Below are 18,904 nucleotides of genomic sequence, written 5' to 3'. Positions count from 1 at the left end.
CATATATACATATATATATATATATATGTACAAAAGTGCCCCTACTTCATGAAAGGATATTTACAAATAATCAACATCCACCCAATTCTCCCTCTCAAACCCATTCCCAAACAAATCCGACGCGGTAACCGGCGCAGTCACTTGTGAACTCCAGCTCACCCTCGCCGACGTATTCGCTCCAGGCCCGAAATTCTGATACTCCTGGAAAGTAACATTATCGGTACTCTGCACATTGTCCCACTGCGACCAGCCCCGCGGCGCAACAACATCACCAAGGTAACTCTGCTGGAAAAGAACCCTGCTAAACGGTCTCCAGGGGCGTCCTAGATCCGTTGAGCCCGGACCGCTGGACCCAGTGACATTGACCTTGTTGAAGACGTAGAAACTCTTGTTTTCCTCGGAGTCGCGGCCGTTGGCGACGATGAAGCCGGTGCCAATGGTTTCGATGTCTAGTTTGTTGAAAAACGCCACGGCGCGGAGTCCGAAGATGAAATCCACGGCGCCGTTTACGAAGGATTTGGCGTAGATTTGGCGGCCTTCGTTTGCGTAGATGGTGTCTTGGTAGCCGGTGAAGCTGCAGCCGTAGAAGCCTTGGTTTGTGTTCTGGGCGCTGAGCGCAAGGGCTTGGGAGCCGGCGCCAAAGGTGTTGGCAATGTTGAGGTTGTAGATTTTTACGTTGGAGGTCCAGAGGCGGAGGGTTGATGTTGCGTCATTGTTGGCTAGACCGGGGGTTTTGCGCGAGAGGTTGTAGGTGAGGGTGACTTGGTTCCTCTTGTACGTAGTGGAGTCATTGGTGTAGCCCTGGATGGTAAGGGGGCTTGCGAGTCGGCGTATGTAGACTTGCTCGGTATATGTGCCGGGGAAGATGAAGATCTTTTGAGCGTCCGTCTTGTTGTGGAGTCCTGCTACGGCGGCACTGATGTTGAGGTAGCTGTTCGGATATGTGCCTGAGGCATCGACGACTAAGGCTCCCTGGTCCGGTTTCGTGCGCACCTGTTTGTCGGCGGAAACGACTCCGAGGACGCAGACTAGGACTGCTGACAAGGAAATAAGTGACCTCATAATGTTGGATCAGTGATTATCTGCAGGCACGGCGATATTCTAGAAGGCAGGGCCGACATATACTTATACTATAATATTACAGTCTGGCCTAGATTTGGAAACAGCACTAGGTTGGAATTTACAGTTCATCCGTTCTGACTACGCTTGGGAGCTGGGTCTCGGCCGGATTATTACAGTAAGAATAGCCTACGCATGAACTTCGATGTTGAGTATGGTGGCGTGGCTAAATCAACAAGGCCGACGGATGATTGGTGGCACAAGGGGTTCCGCTCCGTCTTCGGGAAAATCTGGGGAAATCTCATCGCTAAATCGCCGAAGCAACCATATCCGGAAAAGCGCGGACGGCAATTATGGGGGATGTGTCCATTCTTAGGTCGTTTACTACTGTGTAGAGCAGTACATGTCAGACCAAAGATGTCATTGTTGACAGGCAACGCGTCTTCCTATATTGACACCAAAAGATACTTCGCCGTTTTTCTGGGCAAGCGTATACGTACACAACCTCGTTAAATCTGACACTTCCTAGTCATGGATTTGAGCGAACCGTGTCCTGCCGAGCAATTGCCTAATTTCTTCCCCTCTTGGCTTGCTCAATTTCCACAATCAATTTTCACTCCGTCTCTGTCCGAGATTCTAAGAGACCGGAGGCATTCACTTCATCGCCCAATTCCCAACATCATCATATCTTTCACATGATCCGACCGATATTCTTCTCTGTAATCACTAACGGATGTCGAAACACAAGCCACCCCTGCAATCTAACTTGTATAACACGACTCATATAGGGAGACCGCAGCCTGACTCCAAGAGTCCGATTAGGCTGGGTGCGTAATACACTAACGGAGGGTTTGGCCATCGCCTCCGTCTTCACTTTTACCTTCACCTTCACCACCGTTTGCACAACAACGGGTGCTTGGCTGTCCAAAACAATGACGCACCACCTATAACCCCGTTTTCTATGAGCTTCTCACCCCTTATTGCGCACACCATTTGTCAATGTCAAGTAAAACCTCAACTGCATCAAGTCTGTTAGGCAACGCCGTCCGACAAGCAAGGTCCTCGTCTTCTTTTCCATCCAACAATCTTCCTCCATTTAACGTCAGAAAATAAAAACAATAAAAAATGCAGTCGCGCCATCTCCCCATAAACTCTATTCTGTTCCATGATTACCATGGGCCTGCTTCAAACGCGCCTGCAAGCTCAAACCGCCCCCAGAGCGCAACTCTGGTTAATCTGCAGGATGCGTCCGATTTAAGCATTACGGCGCTGCCCCAGCCACCTACCGTCACTATCACGACCACAAGGGATGAGCCTTCGAGAGAACCATTGTGGAAACGACTGCGTGCAGCTATGAGTGGGTGGTTGTGTTTTGGGAAAGAAAATGGAAAGAGACGGAAACGTGAGACAGAGGAGGATGCGGAAGTCAAGTACGAGTGAACTTAGGGATGGTGAGGCACATGGGAGGGGCAAAATTGTTGCCGCTAATAGACGGAGTAAGCATGGTCGATAATATATGTACAACAACGAGCGTAATGGGTGGATAATGCATTGGGAAAGGGAGTTAATATGGGAAAAGAGGTAATTTCGGATGGCAAGAAGGTTTAGGGAGAAGGCGTGACGAGAGACGAAAAAATCTTTTTTTTTCGCTTTATGAATGGCCAGCTATGACGATAGAAGAAGATACAACGAACTTGCATAACTACGTTTACAAAAAAGATTGGTCTTTAAACATGACATGTCCCCATAGTCCCGAGCACTTAGTGCTGGTTCGAAGACGCAATAGTAGTAGTTGTAGACTCAACAGCCCAACTATTTGGCGCACGCCACCACTGGTCCTTTGTCTTCCCATTTCTTGAGCTTCCACTCGAGAAGAAACCAGGTCGCTCGGGCTTCTCGATTTTGACCTCTACATCCTTCATCTTCATGATTCCTGAAGACTCCACATCGAGAGTAGCGGAATCGTTGCTTTTGTAACCACTCTTGTACTTGTTGCGGTAGGCATCGCCACTGCTGACAATCTTGTCGAACTTGCCCTGCAGACTGGGGAAGGTATACAGGATGAGTGCCTTGATGTTGGGTGCGCATGCGACAATGACAGCAAGGTGGTTTTCGACGACGGAGCAAATCATCATCGAAGCGAAGCGGAATGGGAAGTCTGGGTTCTTGACCTGCTGGTCCGTGAAGTAGACACGTGCAGCGCTTGCTCCTAGGACCAGGCCTCCGAGAGCAAAGAGGCAGTTGACGGCAACGCGGTGGGAGCGGCGTAGATGGACGTTCCAGGTAAAGATGACTGGCATGATGTATAGGACGACGTCGTTCAAGAGCATGAAGATCGAGTTGTAATAGCCGAAAGCGTCATTGTCGATGCAGAATCCTTCGATCTCATTGTTCCAGAACTTCTGGACGGGAAGGCATTGGAAGATACCAATGATAACACATGAAAAACCAAACGTGAAAGCCATGACGTGCATCACATATATGAATATGCGATGCGAGTGTTCGAAAGTGAGCTCCGAGTAAAAGCAAAGTAATGAATGCTTTACAGCCCAGTTACACATGAAGTAGAAGAACAACGATGCCATGACCATCTTTTGCATATACCGTTAGCAGAAGATATCGACAGTGGAGGCTGTGGAGGCGAACCTTAAGAAAGGGAGTGATATTCTCAGGTGGAATTTCTTCGAGGGTCAGGCCTCCACCAATATGCGTGCTGGCCATCTGCACTATCGAGAGCATGATGGCACAGAACGCTGCATATGCAGCGAGAGCTTGCAATCGTCAGTAAACCTGATCAAGCCATGTCTGCGGTCAACCTACCATCGTGCCAGCTGAAGCTGCTCACCATCCGAAACTTTCTCCCAACACGACAACTGATAGCCAACAAAGTGAGCAAGATCAACGTTATGTTGACGCCGATTATGGCGGGCTTCAGGTTGTCTGACATGGCTATTGATGGAGCAGAGTGTCAAGAGGTTGATGACCATGGATCGCAGCCCCCGGCGCGCTGCTTGGTGTTTATATGCACTTTTGTGGATCTTGCAAATCGCATGGCTTCTGATATGCCTGTCCGGGCATGTTTATCAAGGCACGGGCTGCGGATAGAAGCGTGGCTGCCCCGTGTTGGCGCCGCTGTCACATACCGCACGGCACGGTAGTGTGAAGGGTCAGTTTGAGGGGACTAACGTGAACGAGGGCCTGGTGCAATGTGGAGTGGCGCCTATAGTGTGATGGCGTAGGTCCCGAGACGAGGAAAAGCAGTCAAATGGATGGTGTAGGTCGGTTGGCTGGTAAACGTTTTGTGAGGGTTAGCCTGTATCCCGTCCCCGTGGGTGGTTAGCGTATTACGCTCAACGGTGTTACTTTTCTGACGAAGCGGATCCCAGCCTCCGCGGGCTTTGAGGCATCAAAACAAAGAGTTTCCATCTCCAGAAAAATTCCTTCGATACAACTGGAGTATGACAATTACTTGACATCGCCACTGTCAAGCCGAGTAATAGGACTATAAGTAGCGCCATAGGCTACTGGAGAAAGAGTGTGATTGAATGTTGGATGCCTTTCAGGTGGACTTGTACAGGCTTGCACTTTGCTTTTTGGTCATCTTCTCCGCGCCATACTTTTGGTTTATTTTTTCGCGATCCGAGGCCTCAGGCAGTCCCTTTTTTCGTGGCAGTGACTATTATCGATACTCTTGCCGTCATATGCGAAATCGCCGCCGCCACCTGCGCACAAGGTACTCGATTAGGATTAAGCCCTCACTCTCAGCAGATATCAGGGCTGTTTCAGGATCGACGTGAACGGCTTGGGGAGCACTAGAATAGTCCGATGATCGAGTGTTGCTACCAGCGGCAAAACGGTAGAGGGCGCTGCGCTACTTGTAGAGTACATTCTAGATACGCGAAGAGAGCGCCCGTGAGCTCAAGGGCAGTCCTACTAGCCTACAAAATTATCTGGGGCAGGGGGCGTGAATGTTGGGAAGTAGAGCATTCTGGTTGGGGTACACTAGAATCGATGTCAGGACCTGATCTCAGGGACAAGGAGCATTGGAGATCAGTGTATTCAGGGATAGCCTGCAGCAATGTTTGCCGATATTGATAGGCGTAGCATGCGAGCCCACCAAGCATGCCAATGTTGCATCAAGGCCTCTGGGAGTGTGATCTTCTGAACAAGCATATAACTCGTTAGTGTTGCGAAACGATTGGAGCTTGGGCAGAAAAACCACAACCATAGCCAAGCCATTGTCGATCCAGCGACAGACTTGGTTGGTACGTCATGTGCAAGAGAGAATGGCAGGCTGTAATGTGATGGCTGCAGTCAGCTCAAAAGGGCTGTGGGGTACAGTTTCATAGACCGAGAACGAGATTCAAGCCCAGCGGGGTTAATTATCTAATAAGAGCGGGTAGAGTGTTCAGCTGGAGTGGTGGAGGCTTAGTGCGCGACAGAGGGCTGGATCCCATTACAGGCGGAATCTAGGCGCACTCTGGACCTAAGAATTGCTTGGTACGGTGCTTATAGTAGATGCTCGTGAATTTAAATAGGTAAGAACTTGAGATATTGGGTCGTATTCCGTATGTAGTAGGCATGCATGTAAGGTAAGGGTGTTGCAAGGCTTATTCCGAACATAACCTCGGCCACCGAAAGAATTCCGCGCCTGTCTGACCTAATCCTACACTAAACTACATTTGGATGCGAGTAATCCTGCGCTTCCCATTCGTCATCGGGCATCGTTTTGCGCTTTCGCAGTCAATGCCCATATAGTATCGCCACGCCCTTTGTAGATTGTGCCCAGAAACTTCGGGACCCTGAAATTCACTTCCGCTCTGACCGTGCTTTTACCGCTCTCTTTTTCTCCTTTTTGCGGACATTAGTACATCGCAATTGTTCGTTCTGCTAAACAATCTCTTTTGTTGTGAACGTCCGACACACGTCGGAAGTCCGTAATAGTATATCCGCCACCTTTTTAGACCGCCCAAAGTACAACCGCAGCAAAGAGCCCCTCCCCACCTCGCACCAGTTCCCTCGAAACTCTATTCTCGCCGCCCGTCATGTCTTTTTCTTCGCTCGTCTCAGACATTGCATACCGAAACTCGGAACGACCAGACCGACCGGATCTGCGCTCGCAGGTGTCAGAAGCACGCTCAACACGATCCTACGCTAGCACCGCTGCCACGAGCGTAAGCATATCTGGCGACATCAAGAGTCAGTTGCACGGCGGATATAGTCACCCTCTGTCGCGAGCATGGCAGTCAGAGCGCCAGCTGACCAAGGTATGCTGGGAGCGACTTTTTCTTCTCCCTTTCCAAAAAAGCATTGCAGGAATTAACGCACAGCGCAGTCGATGCTCATCTTTCCCCTCTTTATTTCCGATCAGCCTGACGAAGAGTCGCTCATCCCCTCGCTTCCCAACATCCACCGCCGAGGCCTGAACAAGGTCGTACCATACCTCACGCCTCTTGTCGCAAAGGGCCTCAAGTCGGTCATTCTGTTTGGCGTGCCGCTCGCGCCCGCTGCAAAGGACGCCCTCGGCACCAATGCGGACGACCCCAAGGGCCCTGTAATCAAGGCCATCCGCCTGCTTCGACGAGCATTCCCCGATTTGTTTATTGTGGCCGACGTCTGCTTGTGCGAATACACCTCACACGGCCACTGCGGTATCCTGCGCGACGACGGCAGTCTAAACAACGCCCTGTCCGTTGAACGCATCGCCGATGTCGCTCTCTCATACGCCCAGGCCGGTGCGCACTGCGTTGCGCCTTCAGACATGAACGACGGTCGCATACGTGCAATCAAGCTGAGACTCATCGAAGCCGGAATCGCACACCAGGTCTCGCTCATGTCGTACGCCGCCAAGTTCTCGGGCTGCTTGTACGGCCCCTTCCGCGACGCTGCAGGCTCTGTCCCCTCATTCGGCGACCGAAGATGCTACCAACTGCCTCCTGGCGGCCGTGGTCTAGCACGACGAGCCATTGTACGAGATATTGGTGAGGGCGCAGATATCATCATGGTCAAGCCTGCTAGCCAGTACCTAGACATTATCAGTGACGCAAAGGAAATTGGCAAGGATATGCCAATCGCTGCATACCAAGTTTCTGGCGAGTACGCCATGATTCATGCAGCAGCAGCGGCAGGCGTCTTTGAATTGAGACAGATGGCCGAGGAGGCGACTCAGGGTATCCTGCGAGCTGGCGCTTCGATAGTAGTCAGCTACTTTACACCCGAATTTCTCGACTGGCTAGACAACTAGAAAAAAAAAGGGAAAAATGACGATGGTTTTTTTTTGACTATGCATGATTTACACTGCCTAAAAGGCGATGGAAAAGGCGATGGAAAAGGCGTAAAAGGGCGTTCATTTGATAATATGTTTTGCCAGCCAAATTTTGCGACGAATTGAAATCTTTCATTCCCACTCGATGCCGTATCGATTTCTTTGAATTATATATATATTGAAATCTTCCATTTCACCATCTTCGATATACACTTGTTCCCATCATAAATCCCCCCGACGATTACCATGTCGCCAAAAAAAAATAAAAATAACTCCCACCCGCAATGCAATGTTTAAGAAGAAGAAGGGAAAAAAAAAGAAGACCCCACGCTAATGCCCGTTTTTCCCCAAAGCCAAAACACCAAAAAAAAACATGCCAGACGCCCCCAGAAAGGGGAAGAAGACATGAGAAATCAATCACTTCAACTCAATAACCTTCTTCCCCTTCTTCCTCGCCTCCAACACTCCATCCCTCCACGCCGCAACCTCCTCGACTGCCCCCTTCGGATCCGTCTTCCGCATAAGCAGGTATCCCTGGATCTCGGCTGGCGAGAACGAATTCTCAGGCAGACTATCCGCAAATTTCTTCGCCAGCTCATCCAGCTCAGCGGCCGGCAAGGTAGCGAAGCGGGGAGGAAGAAAAGGCGTAGCAGGCTTGCTCTTGTCCATTTCATCTGTACCATCTTTCTTGCTCAGGGGCTTTGCGGACGGGGAGGGTTTAGAAGGGGAGGAGGTAGATGCAGGGAGTACTTCCGTGTCGTTACTGTACATACGACGGAAAATCTCCTGCATCTGGGCGTGGGTGGCGAGGGTGAATTTGATTTGTACGTCTACGCGGCCTGGGCGGATGAGTGCTGGGTCGAGTTTCTCCGGGCAGTTTGTGGTCATGATTAGGACGCGGCCTTCGTTTGAGGCTGCGCCGTCGATGATGTTAAGGAGGCCGGCGAGGGAGATTTTGCTCTTGGTGGGTTGGTCCTCGGTCACGTGGATTTTGTGGACGGACTTGGTTTCAGAAGGGGCATCGACGGCGGTGTTTGCTTCGGAGGCGTCGTCTTTGGAGACGAGAGTTGTCGTCTCGCTGTCGGTCTTGGTCGTGGGTTTCTGGGTACGGAGAGAGCGTGTGATGCGTCTACGGAGAGAAACCTTCTTCTTCTCAGTCTCGGTAGCGTCCTCTTTCTTCTCATCGGTCTTGGCTCCCTCCTCGTTGTCCTTCTCTTTTTGTGGCTTGGCTGCCTTTTCAGTCTCATCTTCGGAGTCGGAGTCGGAATCGAAACTCGAGATGGCGTTTCCAGATCCTTCGCGTCGGATACCTGCAGAGTCAATATCTTCCAAGAGCACAATGCATCGGTTGGGAAGTAGACTGAAGAGTGAAGCGAGCTGAGACTCGCCGAGATCGGGTTCGCTCAGAGACGCGCAGTAGATGCTCAGTCCGAAGATGCCAGCCGCTGCGAAGCTCAAAGAAGTCTTTCCTGTTCCTGGCGGTCCGTGGAACAGGTACCCTCGACGATGCGGAATGCCTCTTGCTGCATACCACCGCGCAGTAGCAGGATGAAGATATTCATTGATATCCGAAACAATCTTGTCCTTTTGCGCTTCATCCAGCGTGACTGTGCTGATAGGCCGCGAAGGACGAGTCGACTGAATCTGCCAGTATCCTCCATGTCGCGACTCGGCACGGTAGATTTCCGTCATGCTGTTTGGTTTCTTGCTAGACCAGCTCCTAACATGTTCGATGAGTTCCTTGATAGGCTGTGTGCTTCGGCCCATGCAGCGGATGATGAGACAGTACTCATTGCGCTGCGCAAACTTGTTCTCCTGCATGTCCTTGGTGAACTGAAAGTAAGAGCCGTTGTACTTGAACTTGTCGTCACCAAGATTAGGCTCATAGTAGATGGGATTATTGCCAGCCCACTTGTCATACTGGAAAATGCCCGACTCGTCAAGGACATCCTCGTTGTCTGGTTCGTCATCCGACTCATCGTCAGAGTCGTCAGAACGGGCCCGAGGCTTCCTGGAGGTGGCCTTGAGATCTCGGCTTAGCTCTGTCATGCGCTGTTCCGATATCCAGGTGATGAACTGGGCGTATAGATCGTCATCATCGTCGATTCGAATCGCTGAAGTTCCGTAATTCCTAGATGAGAATAATGTTTAGATATCAAGTCTTGAAGAGCATCGGGGTTGTGAAACTTACAGCAGATAATAGTAGATCTGGTTGTAGAGATACAGTGCTCCTTGGTAAGCACCAAATAGCAGCAGGTAGAAAGACATGAGATTCCCAACGTCAACTCCAAGCTTGCCCATGAGAATCTGAGCAAAAGCGCCAAGGCCAGGAATGCCAATTGCCCCCTCTGCAAAGCCCTGTGGCAACACTCCCCTGATACTCTCCATGACGATGTGGGTTGTCTGCTCGTAGTAGGGAAGTAAGATATCGCCACCACTGTCGGCAAAGCCTTCAAAGCCCCTTCACCTCCAAGAAATATCTGCTTCACTAGTGAGTTCTCAAAGAAAGTAGTGAAGTTGTTTGAAAGTGCAGGTTTCGGGATGGACTTTTGAGAGCAAAGGGAGCAACCAAGGCAGAATATTAATATACTAGGCGCCCCAAGCCAATTTCCTCTAAGACATGACTTGCAGACGTGCATAGGTGCACTCACCACGAAAGTCCTAGCCTGACTACCCCGCAACGAACTGGGTGAAGACGCAAAAAGGGCGGGTTGCAGCCTAAGCTAAAGAAGTGGCTGTGCGACATGCATGTCGCCTATGTCCGATGCGTTTTTTTTGCTGATGGAAACAGCATGACTTGACATCACAGTCGGTGTGAGAGCGCCCTCACATCAGACTGCGTTAGAGCACAGCTGCGGTGAGGGCAAGGTGAAAGGGCGTCGAGCCATGAATCGTCAGTGGTTTACACATGGGCTGAAGGGCACACAGCTGGCACTGACATGTGTCGATGCGGTGCAAGAGGCTGCAGCTAAGCTGATGATTCCATGGTCACCGGCGACGCCGTAATGAGTCTCGGCCCGGTCGCACTGCCGTATGTACGTCCGTAAGGAAGGATTGGAACGGTTCTATGTCGCTAAGAAAATGCTAATACAGCCTTACCAGGCAACCGCTCACAAGGTTAATGACGTGGTTGTTGTAGTGTACGTGCTAGGCAGCAGTTTGTGGCGGAGCTGTGGCTTGGCCAGCACGCCTAACACCACTCAGCTTGTCTACTTTACCTATTCTTAATCACCGCCTGCCCGCCATCTCCACTCTTACACATGTTCTTCTTTTACTAGACAACGAAGAAAAACACGTCTCTTACTTCAGGAACAACATCAAGCACACAAAGTATATAGCAAACACGGTTGCACCAAGAGATGAGATTTCTAACAAGAGAGAGGAAAAAAAAAGGTTACCCAACCATTTCATAAGCACAAAAACTTCGAAATGTATTCCCATTTATACAAAGAAAATAGAGCAAACAAAACAACCAACCAATCAACCCGCTTCAAATCAAACTCAACACCATCGCTAAACAAAAAAAAGTGGAAAGGAAAACCCAAACTACGTCAAATCGAGTATAAAAATACAAAAAAAGGCCCCGCACTCCGACTTCTTGGCCCTGTTCTAACCCTCCAAAATTTCGCATTACAAGAAACGTTTATCATTGTTACCTTGGCCGCTGCGCCGCCGAATAACAACACAGAAAAGAGGAAGAAGAGAAAAAAAAGGTGGTATCGTAAACAAATAAACGAACAAAAAAAAAGAGATATACAAAAGCCGACATGAACCCATTTATCAATTTGCGCCGGGTATATAAAAGCCTTTCCGTAAATTTGTTCGTCCAGATTTGTTTCCCCTGTAATAAACTCCGAAACATGAAAAGGAAAATGAGGAAAAAAAATGTTGACATGGGAACCATTAAAATTTGTTGATTGTGGCGGGCGTGGAAACGAAGCGCAACTTGGCCTGGTTCCAGAATATCCCCCGGACCTTGGTGGTGATTGGAACAGATGCTCCTGAATCAAATTCAGTCACAACTGGTATGCTTGTATTCATCAAGCAGAGGACGATGTGGCATTCTCCTCTGTGGAGGAGTGGTGTGGCGCGTCTTCTGGAACATATGCGATAGGAGCCCATATTCGCCAGTGAAGTAGGATAATGTGTGTGATGCGGTTGACGAGGTCTGTCAACTTGCCAGTCTCTGGCTGTAGTTGAGCGAGCGAAAATGCATCAGAACCGCCGGACCGTGACGTATTTGGTAGAGGAGGCAGAGAAGCTGAAATGGGAACAAGATTGGTAAAAAGGTCCACCGGCGATGAGGCCCGGTGGCGGTCGACGTTGGCGAGAATCTGTGGTAGTAGCAAAGCCTCGAGACGCGCAGCATGGTGTGCGGTTCGGCGAACGAACAACATACGCAAGCTCAGGTTGGCATCGGCCATGCGGTCAAAACCATATATATCTGGTTGTCCAGCAAGACGAGACGCGTGTCGCAAAATCTCCAGCGAAAGAGCTTCCGAGTTCATCATCCACTGGTGAGCACCGTACCCAGCAGCTTCGCCCATAATGGCAGTGAGGGCAGTGCGGAGTTGTTGGCCGAAAGTGAGAGTGATAGGTCCTTGGTACCCGAATTGCTTCGCCATGGCAACGCACATTTCCATGCAGACTTCGAACATGACCAGATCATCCACCTCAGCTCTGAACACACGTAGTCGATCGTTATCGAGGAAAAATGTTTCGGGGAGATTGCCTCGCCTGTCTCGGCCAAGCGACTTGGCCGTGACTGCGCGGGTGAAGACTTCAAGCTCGAAGCAGGGTCCAGCCCTTGGTCGTGGTGAACATTGCGATACAAACTCCTCAACAGCAGCGGTGAACCAGCTTTTTGCAGCATCGACGTTGATCCTGGCTCTGCCGTTCACGAGTCTTTCCAGATGGTAGTGCTTTTCGAAGTTGACTGTATCCTCGATAAGCAGCATCCTTAGGTTTCGAATCTGGTGGTTGGCAACATCCTACATTCCGGTTAGCCTTCCCTAACACGACTTTGGGCTGTCAAACTCACAAGCTTCATGGCCTCGAGGATAGCAAAGAGCGTCTTCAGGCCAATGACAATCTGCTTTGAATCTTGTGTAACTGCGCCCTGTCTTGTGAGGGCCACCATCTCGTCAACCCACACATCACGCATTGGGGCACAATGCTCCTTGAGGAGGCGGGCAATCCATTCCGCTAGCCTTACAAAGTCACACACTCCACGCTCAATCTCTTGCATCAGCAGAGGAACATCGAGATGCTCATCTACTCTTGAATGATCACTGTCGGGAACGAGGCTCTTGATGACATCTCGAATCGTCTGGAACAAGACTGGAATCCGCCGTTGCGCTCCACGAGCAAATCGTTCCAGTTTGACCTGGGGTATCGGTGGTGTTCCCTGGAACAAGCGCTTGTACAATTCCAGCTCAGCGATCAACGCTGTCCAGTACTTGTCAGCGGTTCGTTCCTTCTTTTGCCCTTTTGCACCATCCAGGTTAGGTCGGAAGCTCAGATCTCGGTCAAAGTTGACGTCATGCCGTAATTTGATGTTGGTAATGATACTTTGCATGTCTAGCTCGCTCAACGATTGCGTTGTGACGGGTGGTGTGAGTGTTGCATACAGAAAGTCCTGGGCTAACTCTTCAACAGATGGCTGCGTCTCGGGCTGCTCGCTTAGCATGACTTTGAGCATCTCGGCGAGCTCTTCGTGTACGATCAAATAACAACGTCGTGATGGCGATGGAGAGACTATCTCTTTTGAGGCAACATGCTCCCTAGCCTGTCTTGCACCCTGGTCCGTCATCTGTCTCTCTTCAACTGTCTGTCCTTCTGGGCCAGAAATGGAGCCGTGCCATGGCGATGGTGATACCTCGATGCCATCTACATCCATTGCGCCAGACCGTGACGCATAGTGCTGCTCTGACACAAAGGAAGGGTTGGTGCTGGGATTTGTCTTTGGCGTGTGGGAACTCATTTCCTTGCGCCGGCGTACGCCACCAAAGTTCTTCTGCATTGATGACGGTCGAGTTCTCATGTGATGACGTGTGCTGGGGGTACGGTGACGCTGGTCGGCGGTGTCGTGACGAGCGCGTGAGTGGGCAAAGCAGTGGTGATAAGTCCTGGTGGGAAGCGAACGCTCAAGAAAAGCGCACAAGGTTGCTGCAAGCGCTGACTGCCAGTCGTTAGCCCACCAAACTATCCAAGACAGCGCGGTTTGTAAGACACAGAATGGAAACGTGTTCGCGGGTTGTTTGACCAAGGCACAACAGGGGCCTGCTGGAACGAGCGAGATGACATTCCGAGTCAGACAAGCACGAAGACGCCGCGAAGGGCGGGACGGTGCTCGGATGAAAGTCGTACCTTGTTGGCATGTGCCCACTTGAGATACTAGGTCAATGGAGACTGTTGGTATACAAGTTTAAGGCTTGACAGGTGTTGACATAGTGAAGGGGGACAAGAAGGTCATCCGCAATGACAAAGAGCGACAGAACAACAAGGAAGAGAGTGGAAGCGTAGAGAGACGGCTTCGGACGGAAAGCACTTTGCAGGAAAAGCAAAGTGCAAGAGAGAGAGAGAGAGAGAGAGAGGAAAACAAGCAGAAAACAGAGAGACAGACAGGAAGAAGGGGTGTTACTACTGATGATAGTGGTAACGATGTGTGTGTGTGGGCAGGCGTAGGAGAACTGCCAGATGGTGGTGGTGGTGATGATGATGGTAGTGGTAAATGATGATGATGACGGCGGTATTGGTGACAGACGGAGATGAATGACGCTGCGTACTTCAAACAGCAATGGTCTGGCTGGGGGGGGGGGGGGGGAGGGGAGGGATGGGCTCGGTTGCGCAAGCTGGAGGCTGAGATACGAGTCGGGTGCGTGCCCTTGCGTTCTTGTTTAAAGAGTGGGCACAGACGGCGGGTGTGGTTATGCCCTGACCATATGTCGAATGTGCAAAGCAATACCGTCGAGGCGATCGCCATAGAACGGCCGACGGGCTTAGGGCGTTCCGCGTCGAGGCCGGGGCGGAGACGACGAGGATGAGGGTGAAGCTGCAAGGCATGTCATCCCAACACGCTCACCGCTAGTCGCCAGTCGTGTGTCTCGACGAGCTCGTCCGACGGTGGAGGCGGCGATGTCGAGAGGGAGGAAGATGCAGCAGATGTGCAGCCCAGCCAGCCCAGACGGCGTGCGGCACCCGCTGATTGGCCGTGCGCACCGGAGACCGCATCACCACCGCCTCACTTTTCCAAGCAACCAAAACCAGGGCGAGCAGTCGCGCGGCTTGCATGCTGACCCAGGGAAGAGCCAGCCATGCCATGCTGAAGCCTGCTCCCCGGTCGAGTGCCGATACAGTGTGAGTGTACCGACTGACGGGGGCGCGGAGCCAAGGAGACTGAGACAATGCCCGTCCATGTCTGTGTAACAGGACAAAAGACGCCGAGGGAAAGAGAGGCATAATAGAGCAAGATACTTACCCAGTACATACAATACAGCAATCACACAGTCCGCTTCCGAAGATACGCGGTTAACGCCGTCGTCGCGCGGATGTCGCGCCGTCATCATAGGTGTATTCGGACGAGATGCATTCCTTCTTTTAGCCTCACTCTAGCCCTCTCAGCCGCCCATTCCCCGAACGCCGCTAAATCGCCCCGTTCATCTGGTGCCTGGCTACAATCTTTCCATGCTAAGTATTAATTACTCCGATGATCCCCTTCCCAGGCACACGCCTCGTCAAACGCACAACCAAGATTTCGTCCCGCTTCTCTCTTTTTTCCCGCTGACGTTGGGTCCGGTTGGCGGTCCTACTTGACATGGGCCTCTTGTCGCGTCGTCCGGTGTATGAGGAATCCAGGCATAACCCGATTAGGCAATCCCGACCAATCGAAACCCATAATATACCAACACTGGATTCCCGACCCATTTCCTGCATAATCTTTTCCTTTTGCCGCACCCAATATCTTTTTTTTTTAAAAAAAAATGCACTCAAATACATACACACATACATACACGCTGCGTATACACTTAGACTCTCGCATGACGTGTCTCTCCCACCCCCTCTCCCTCCCCTCCCTCCTGCAACAACCACCCCCACCCAACACTCGCAAAAGAAACCCGCATGCATGCTTCCATCCACCCCCCCCTCCTCTCCCTCTCAAATCCGGTCCAAAATTCCCAGCTGTCCTCTTTAACCCCTACCCCCCATCCTACTCCATCTACCTCCATCATCATCCACCTTGCACACCCCCCCGTCGCCCCGTCGCCCTATCACCGCTCTCTAAACCCCCCCCCCCTTCCCCTCCTCACACGCTCCCTCCTCTCCCCCCTCAACGCTTCACCTTGGCAGCCCACGCACCACGCACAGTGTCCCCGCGCCCACGCCATCTGACTCATGCGACTGCCCACCGCACACGCCCGGGCGGGCTGGTGCTGCGTGGCTTTGCTGCAGAGGCGGACGTACGGGTATACGGGGGTTGGGGGGCAGGCGCAGTGGTGGGAGATGGTGAAGAGGGCTGTGCACATACTTCTTATTTCTCCCCTTCCCCCGCCCTTCGTATTATAGGTATACTTCTTGTGTGAGGCGAATGAATGAGCAAAGTAAGTGGATGGGTAAAAGTGGGATTATGATTTCGTCCGAATTTGTCTTGTCCCTGCTGGAATTGCTGTGACTGTTTGGGGGGTACTGTGTGAGTAGCTTGTGAATTATATTGACTTCTGATTGCCTTTCTTCAAGTATACATTACACCTTACACCTTCTCTATCTCCTTGTCCAGTACAATCAAGTAGGAGCAATCAGGCTGGCAACTCACCCCCATGCTGTTGCTTTCCCCTTCCCTTCTTGAGCCGCTTGGCGATTGCCATGAGCGAACAAAGCACAAGGTTTTCGGTTTGAGTTGCCTTTTTCGGGGTCTCCATTGTACGCCCTTTTGGGGTTTAGATCTCCAGCAGGGGTATATGTGATAGTTGTGATGTATTGGCATGTGCGGGGTGTGACATGGACTCTCTCTGTTTGGATCACAACTTTATTGTGTTAGTATCATGTGCTGATAGGATGTCTTTGAACAACTCATTGCGCTGGAGTCATGTAACGAGGACGCAGTTCTGGTAAACAGACCGGTACTGTCTTGAGAGTATGGTGTATGCACGAACATACACATTTAGCCGGCGCTTCGCTAATGGTACTGGCTTCTCTGTTCGTATCTCCCACATTCGTCCATTTACCGAACACGATACCTCTTTCCGATTTAGTCTTGAACCCGAGTTCCAACATGATCAACCATCAAAGGAAGCGAAAATAGAAATTAAGCCGAACACACGCTTTGAACGTGAACTGTTTGTTTGCCTAGCAGCCAAGAGAGCACTAACAAGCTGTCCATCAATCTGTGGAAAAAGTCCAATCTGTTTGATGCGGCTAGACACTCATTCATTTGTTAGTATTATGCAACAAAAAACAAAGCGTGTTTGGTCGCGCGGGGAACAGCATCATATTAGGATAAGTAATAATAACGAGGAAATGAAAAAAGGGAGGTAGGCAGGCGGCAATCATCTATTACAAGTAGCAAGTAAACGCTTCCTAAGCAGCAGTTTCCACAGATGGCTCGCTCTTTGTTTGCTTGCCAGTGCGTCCGCGTGGGGTTTCATGTGAGCTCTTGGTCTCATGCTCGTCTGAACTGTCGTCAATAGGGCTTTGGGGCCGGCTGTCGTTCAAATTGCGACGACTACGCGCCATCTGCAGTTTGATGTTAGCTTCTCACTCGTTTCTCACAGACAAAAGAAATCAACACGTACCCATGACCGTACACCTCCAATCAGACCAAGGTTGTAACCAGCGGTGAACTCTGACGATTCCCTCGAGGGGTTGTTCGCACGCGGAATGTCTAGATGGCTGAGTCGCGAGAGTGCCGAGGGTGATCGAGCGGAGCCTGAGACATCCATGGCTTCGGCTTGCGAATGCTCCTTTGTGGGAGTTCTGGCCGGGCTTCCTGGTCGACTTGATTGCCAGAATTGGCGGAAATCTTTGCTGAGTTCTATGCCGGTCGTAGTCCAGTTGGCCTTGATGCTGTCGCGCAGCTCCGCCATTGTACGCTTGACATCGAGCTCATTCTTCTTCAGCCACGATACGTTGAGTTCCTTTCGTGACGTTCCGCGCTTCAATTGGCGGTCGATGTACTGGTCGTAATCTCGTACAATCCTACAATATATTAGCAGGCTCCTGACTGGCGGTAGCAACACTCTTACTTGGTAATGATACCCGTTGTGCTAAGACCCTCTGTTCTTTGGGTGACGAGGAACATGCCTCGCTCCTTGATGGGGCCGTAGATGTCATCGCCCTCGTCCGCCCCGTATGGCAGATCGTCGTGAGCAACATAGTCAATGTTGTGCTTCAACAAGAACTCGGCCGTAACGATCCACGGACAGTCTTCAATGACTTCGTCAACCCACTTGCAATGGCGTACGCTTTCGGCGCGCTCCCTTGCAGACAAAACAGTCAGACCCTTGCGCTTGTGTGTCTCCTTGTTGCCCGTGACACCGACCACCAGGTGGACGTCTGGAAAGGCAGTCTTGGCTTGTTGAAGTGCACGCATGTGACCAATGTGGAACAGGTCAAAAACACCATCTGCGTATATCCTAACTGGACGTCCCTGGGGTGGAGGGTTCGTCTTGTAACCCACGGGATCGACCAGACCGGCCTTTGGAGGGGGCGGCATGCGCATAGATTCGGCCTCGCCTGCCTCGCCATGCTCGCTGTCTGGAGGGGATGATGTGCGGCGGCTCTTCTTGCTGGCGCGCTCGTCGTCGTCGTTCTCGCCGTCGTGAGGGCCGTCTGCGACACGTACTCGCTTGGCCGTGCCATTGGTGTCGGCCTGGCGCTCCTTCTTGGACGTGACGGTCTTGAGCACCGGGTCTACGGTGCCCTCGTCGGATGCATCGCGGGAAGAGGGTTGGACGGGGTCCATTACGTCCTGCTTGACGGAGTCTACGGCCGAGGTTCGCTTTCGTTTTGGTGGCATAGGCGATGGCAGATGGGTGCAGGCGGTGAACCAAGCAACGAGAGGGGGAGGGCGACTACGGGCGCAACGTCTGTCTTCTTACAGAGCACGCGCTCTTGGCGAAAATGCGTTGGGATGGAAGCGACCGCAGGTGTGGGGTGGAGGAGACCGAGGAGCTATGTGATGGACAACGCGCGGTCCTGATACGCGGAAGACGTGGGTCGGATTCCGAAAGCTGGAGCTACAGTGACCGCTACCAAGGGGGCCGCTTAAAGGGTGAAGGAGGGAGGTGTCGAGAAGGCGACACGGCCGGGCTCACCAGGTGTAAGTACTAGGCAGAGCACAGGAACAACACAGACAGGCAAAGTGGCCAGAAGAGTGTGCACAATCGCGACACAGTGGGCAAATAAGCGTCGCCAGATACGCGTAGATTACACCTCGCATCTTCCCATAAATTTCGCACCGCTTCCCTGATCCTAATCGCGATCGCCCTTGGCATGACGAAGTTCACCCGCCGCCCCCTGCGCCACAGCACCGCATACCAGCAATCGCCAAAGACCGCCCACGTGTGGCATTTCCCATTCTGA

General features: G+C 51.6%; 7 protein-coding genes across 7 annotated transcripts; 2 read left to right on the top strand and 5 right to left on the bottom strand.

The window, feature by feature from the left end:
- Nucleotides 1-60: 60 nt before the first annotated feature.
- Nucleotides 61-1,062, bottom strand: COCMIDRAFT_4038 (carbohydrate esterase family 8 protein; the record flags this gene model as incomplete). Its single annotated transcript, XM_007688340.1, has 1 exon — nt 61-1,062. The coding sequence occupies one exon, from the start codon at nt 1,060-1,062 to the stop codon at nt 61-63; it is 1,002 nt and encodes a 333-aa protein (XP_007686530.1).
- Nucleotides 1,063-2,184: 1,122 nt separating this feature from the next.
- COCMIDRAFT_91629 (uncharacterized protein) lies at nt 2,185-2,499 on the top strand (the record flags this gene model as incomplete). Its single annotated transcript, XM_007688383.1, has 1 exon — nt 2,185-2,499. One exon carries the CDS (start codon nt 2,185-2,187, stop codon nt 2,497-2,499), a length of 315 nt encoding a protein of 104 aa, XP_007686573.1.
- A 320-nt stretch (nt 2,500-2,819) lies between these two features.
- On the bottom strand, nt 2,820-4,006 carry COCMIDRAFT_91544 (uncharacterized protein; the record flags this gene model as incomplete). The annotated part of the gene is made up of 3 exons (XM_007688382.1): nt 2,820-3,650; nt 3,706-3,830; nt 3,880-4,006. The coding sequence occupies 3 exons, from the start codon at nt 4,004-4,006 to the stop codon at nt 2,820-2,822; spliced, it is 1,083 nt and encodes a 360-aa protein (XP_007686572.1).
- Nucleotides 4,007-6,104: 2,098 nt separating this feature from the next.
- On the top strand, nt 6,105-7,303 carry COCMIDRAFT_91473 (uncharacterized protein; the record flags this gene model as incomplete). The annotated part of the gene is made up of 2 exons (XM_007688381.1): nt 6,105-6,326; nt 6,395-7,303. The coding sequence occupies 2 exons, from the start codon at nt 6,105-6,107 to the stop codon at nt 7,301-7,303; spliced, it is 1,131 nt and encodes a 376-aa protein (XP_007686571.1).
- A 438-nt stretch (nt 7,304-7,741) lies between these two features.
- Nucleotides 7,742-9,712, bottom strand: COCMIDRAFT_91607 (uncharacterized protein; the record flags this gene model as incomplete). The annotated part of the gene is made up of 2 exons (XM_007688380.1): nt 7,742-9,455; nt 9,516-9,712. 2 exons carry the CDS (start codon nt 9,710-9,712, stop codon nt 7,742-7,744), a joined length of 1,911 nt encoding a protein of 636 aa, XP_007686570.1.
- Nucleotides 9,713-11,364: 1,652 nt separating this feature from the next.
- COCMIDRAFT_91424 (uncharacterized protein) lies at nt 11,365-13,346 on the bottom strand (the record flags this gene model as incomplete). The annotated part of the gene is made up of 2 exons (XM_007688379.1): nt 11,365-12,315; nt 12,366-13,346. 2 exons carry the CDS (start codon nt 13,344-13,346, stop codon nt 11,365-11,367), a joined length of 1,932 nt encoding a protein of 643 aa, XP_007686569.1.
- Nucleotides 13,347-16,900: 3,554 nt separating this feature from the next.
- COCMIDRAFT_91421 (uncharacterized protein) lies at nt 16,901-18,338 on the bottom strand (the record flags this gene model as incomplete). Its single annotated transcript, XM_007688378.1, has 3 exons — nt 16,901-17,056; nt 17,116-17,518; nt 17,566-18,338. The coding sequence occupies 3 exons, from the start codon at nt 18,336-18,338 to the stop codon at nt 16,901-16,903; spliced, it is 1,332 nt and encodes a 443-aa protein (XP_007686568.1).
- Nucleotides 18,339-18,904: the final 566 nt, after the last annotated feature.

The sequence above is a fragment of the Bipolaris oryzae genome (genome assembly GCF_000523455.1).
Source record: "Bipolaris oryzae ATCC 44560 unplaced genomic scaffold scaffold_41, whole genome shotgun sequence".
NCBI classification, from domain to species: Eukaryota; Fungi; Ascomycota; class Dothideomycetes; order Pleosporales; family Pleosporaceae; genus Bipolaris; species Bipolaris oryzae.
This window is presented reverse-complemented; position numbering and strand designations above follow the sequence as displayed.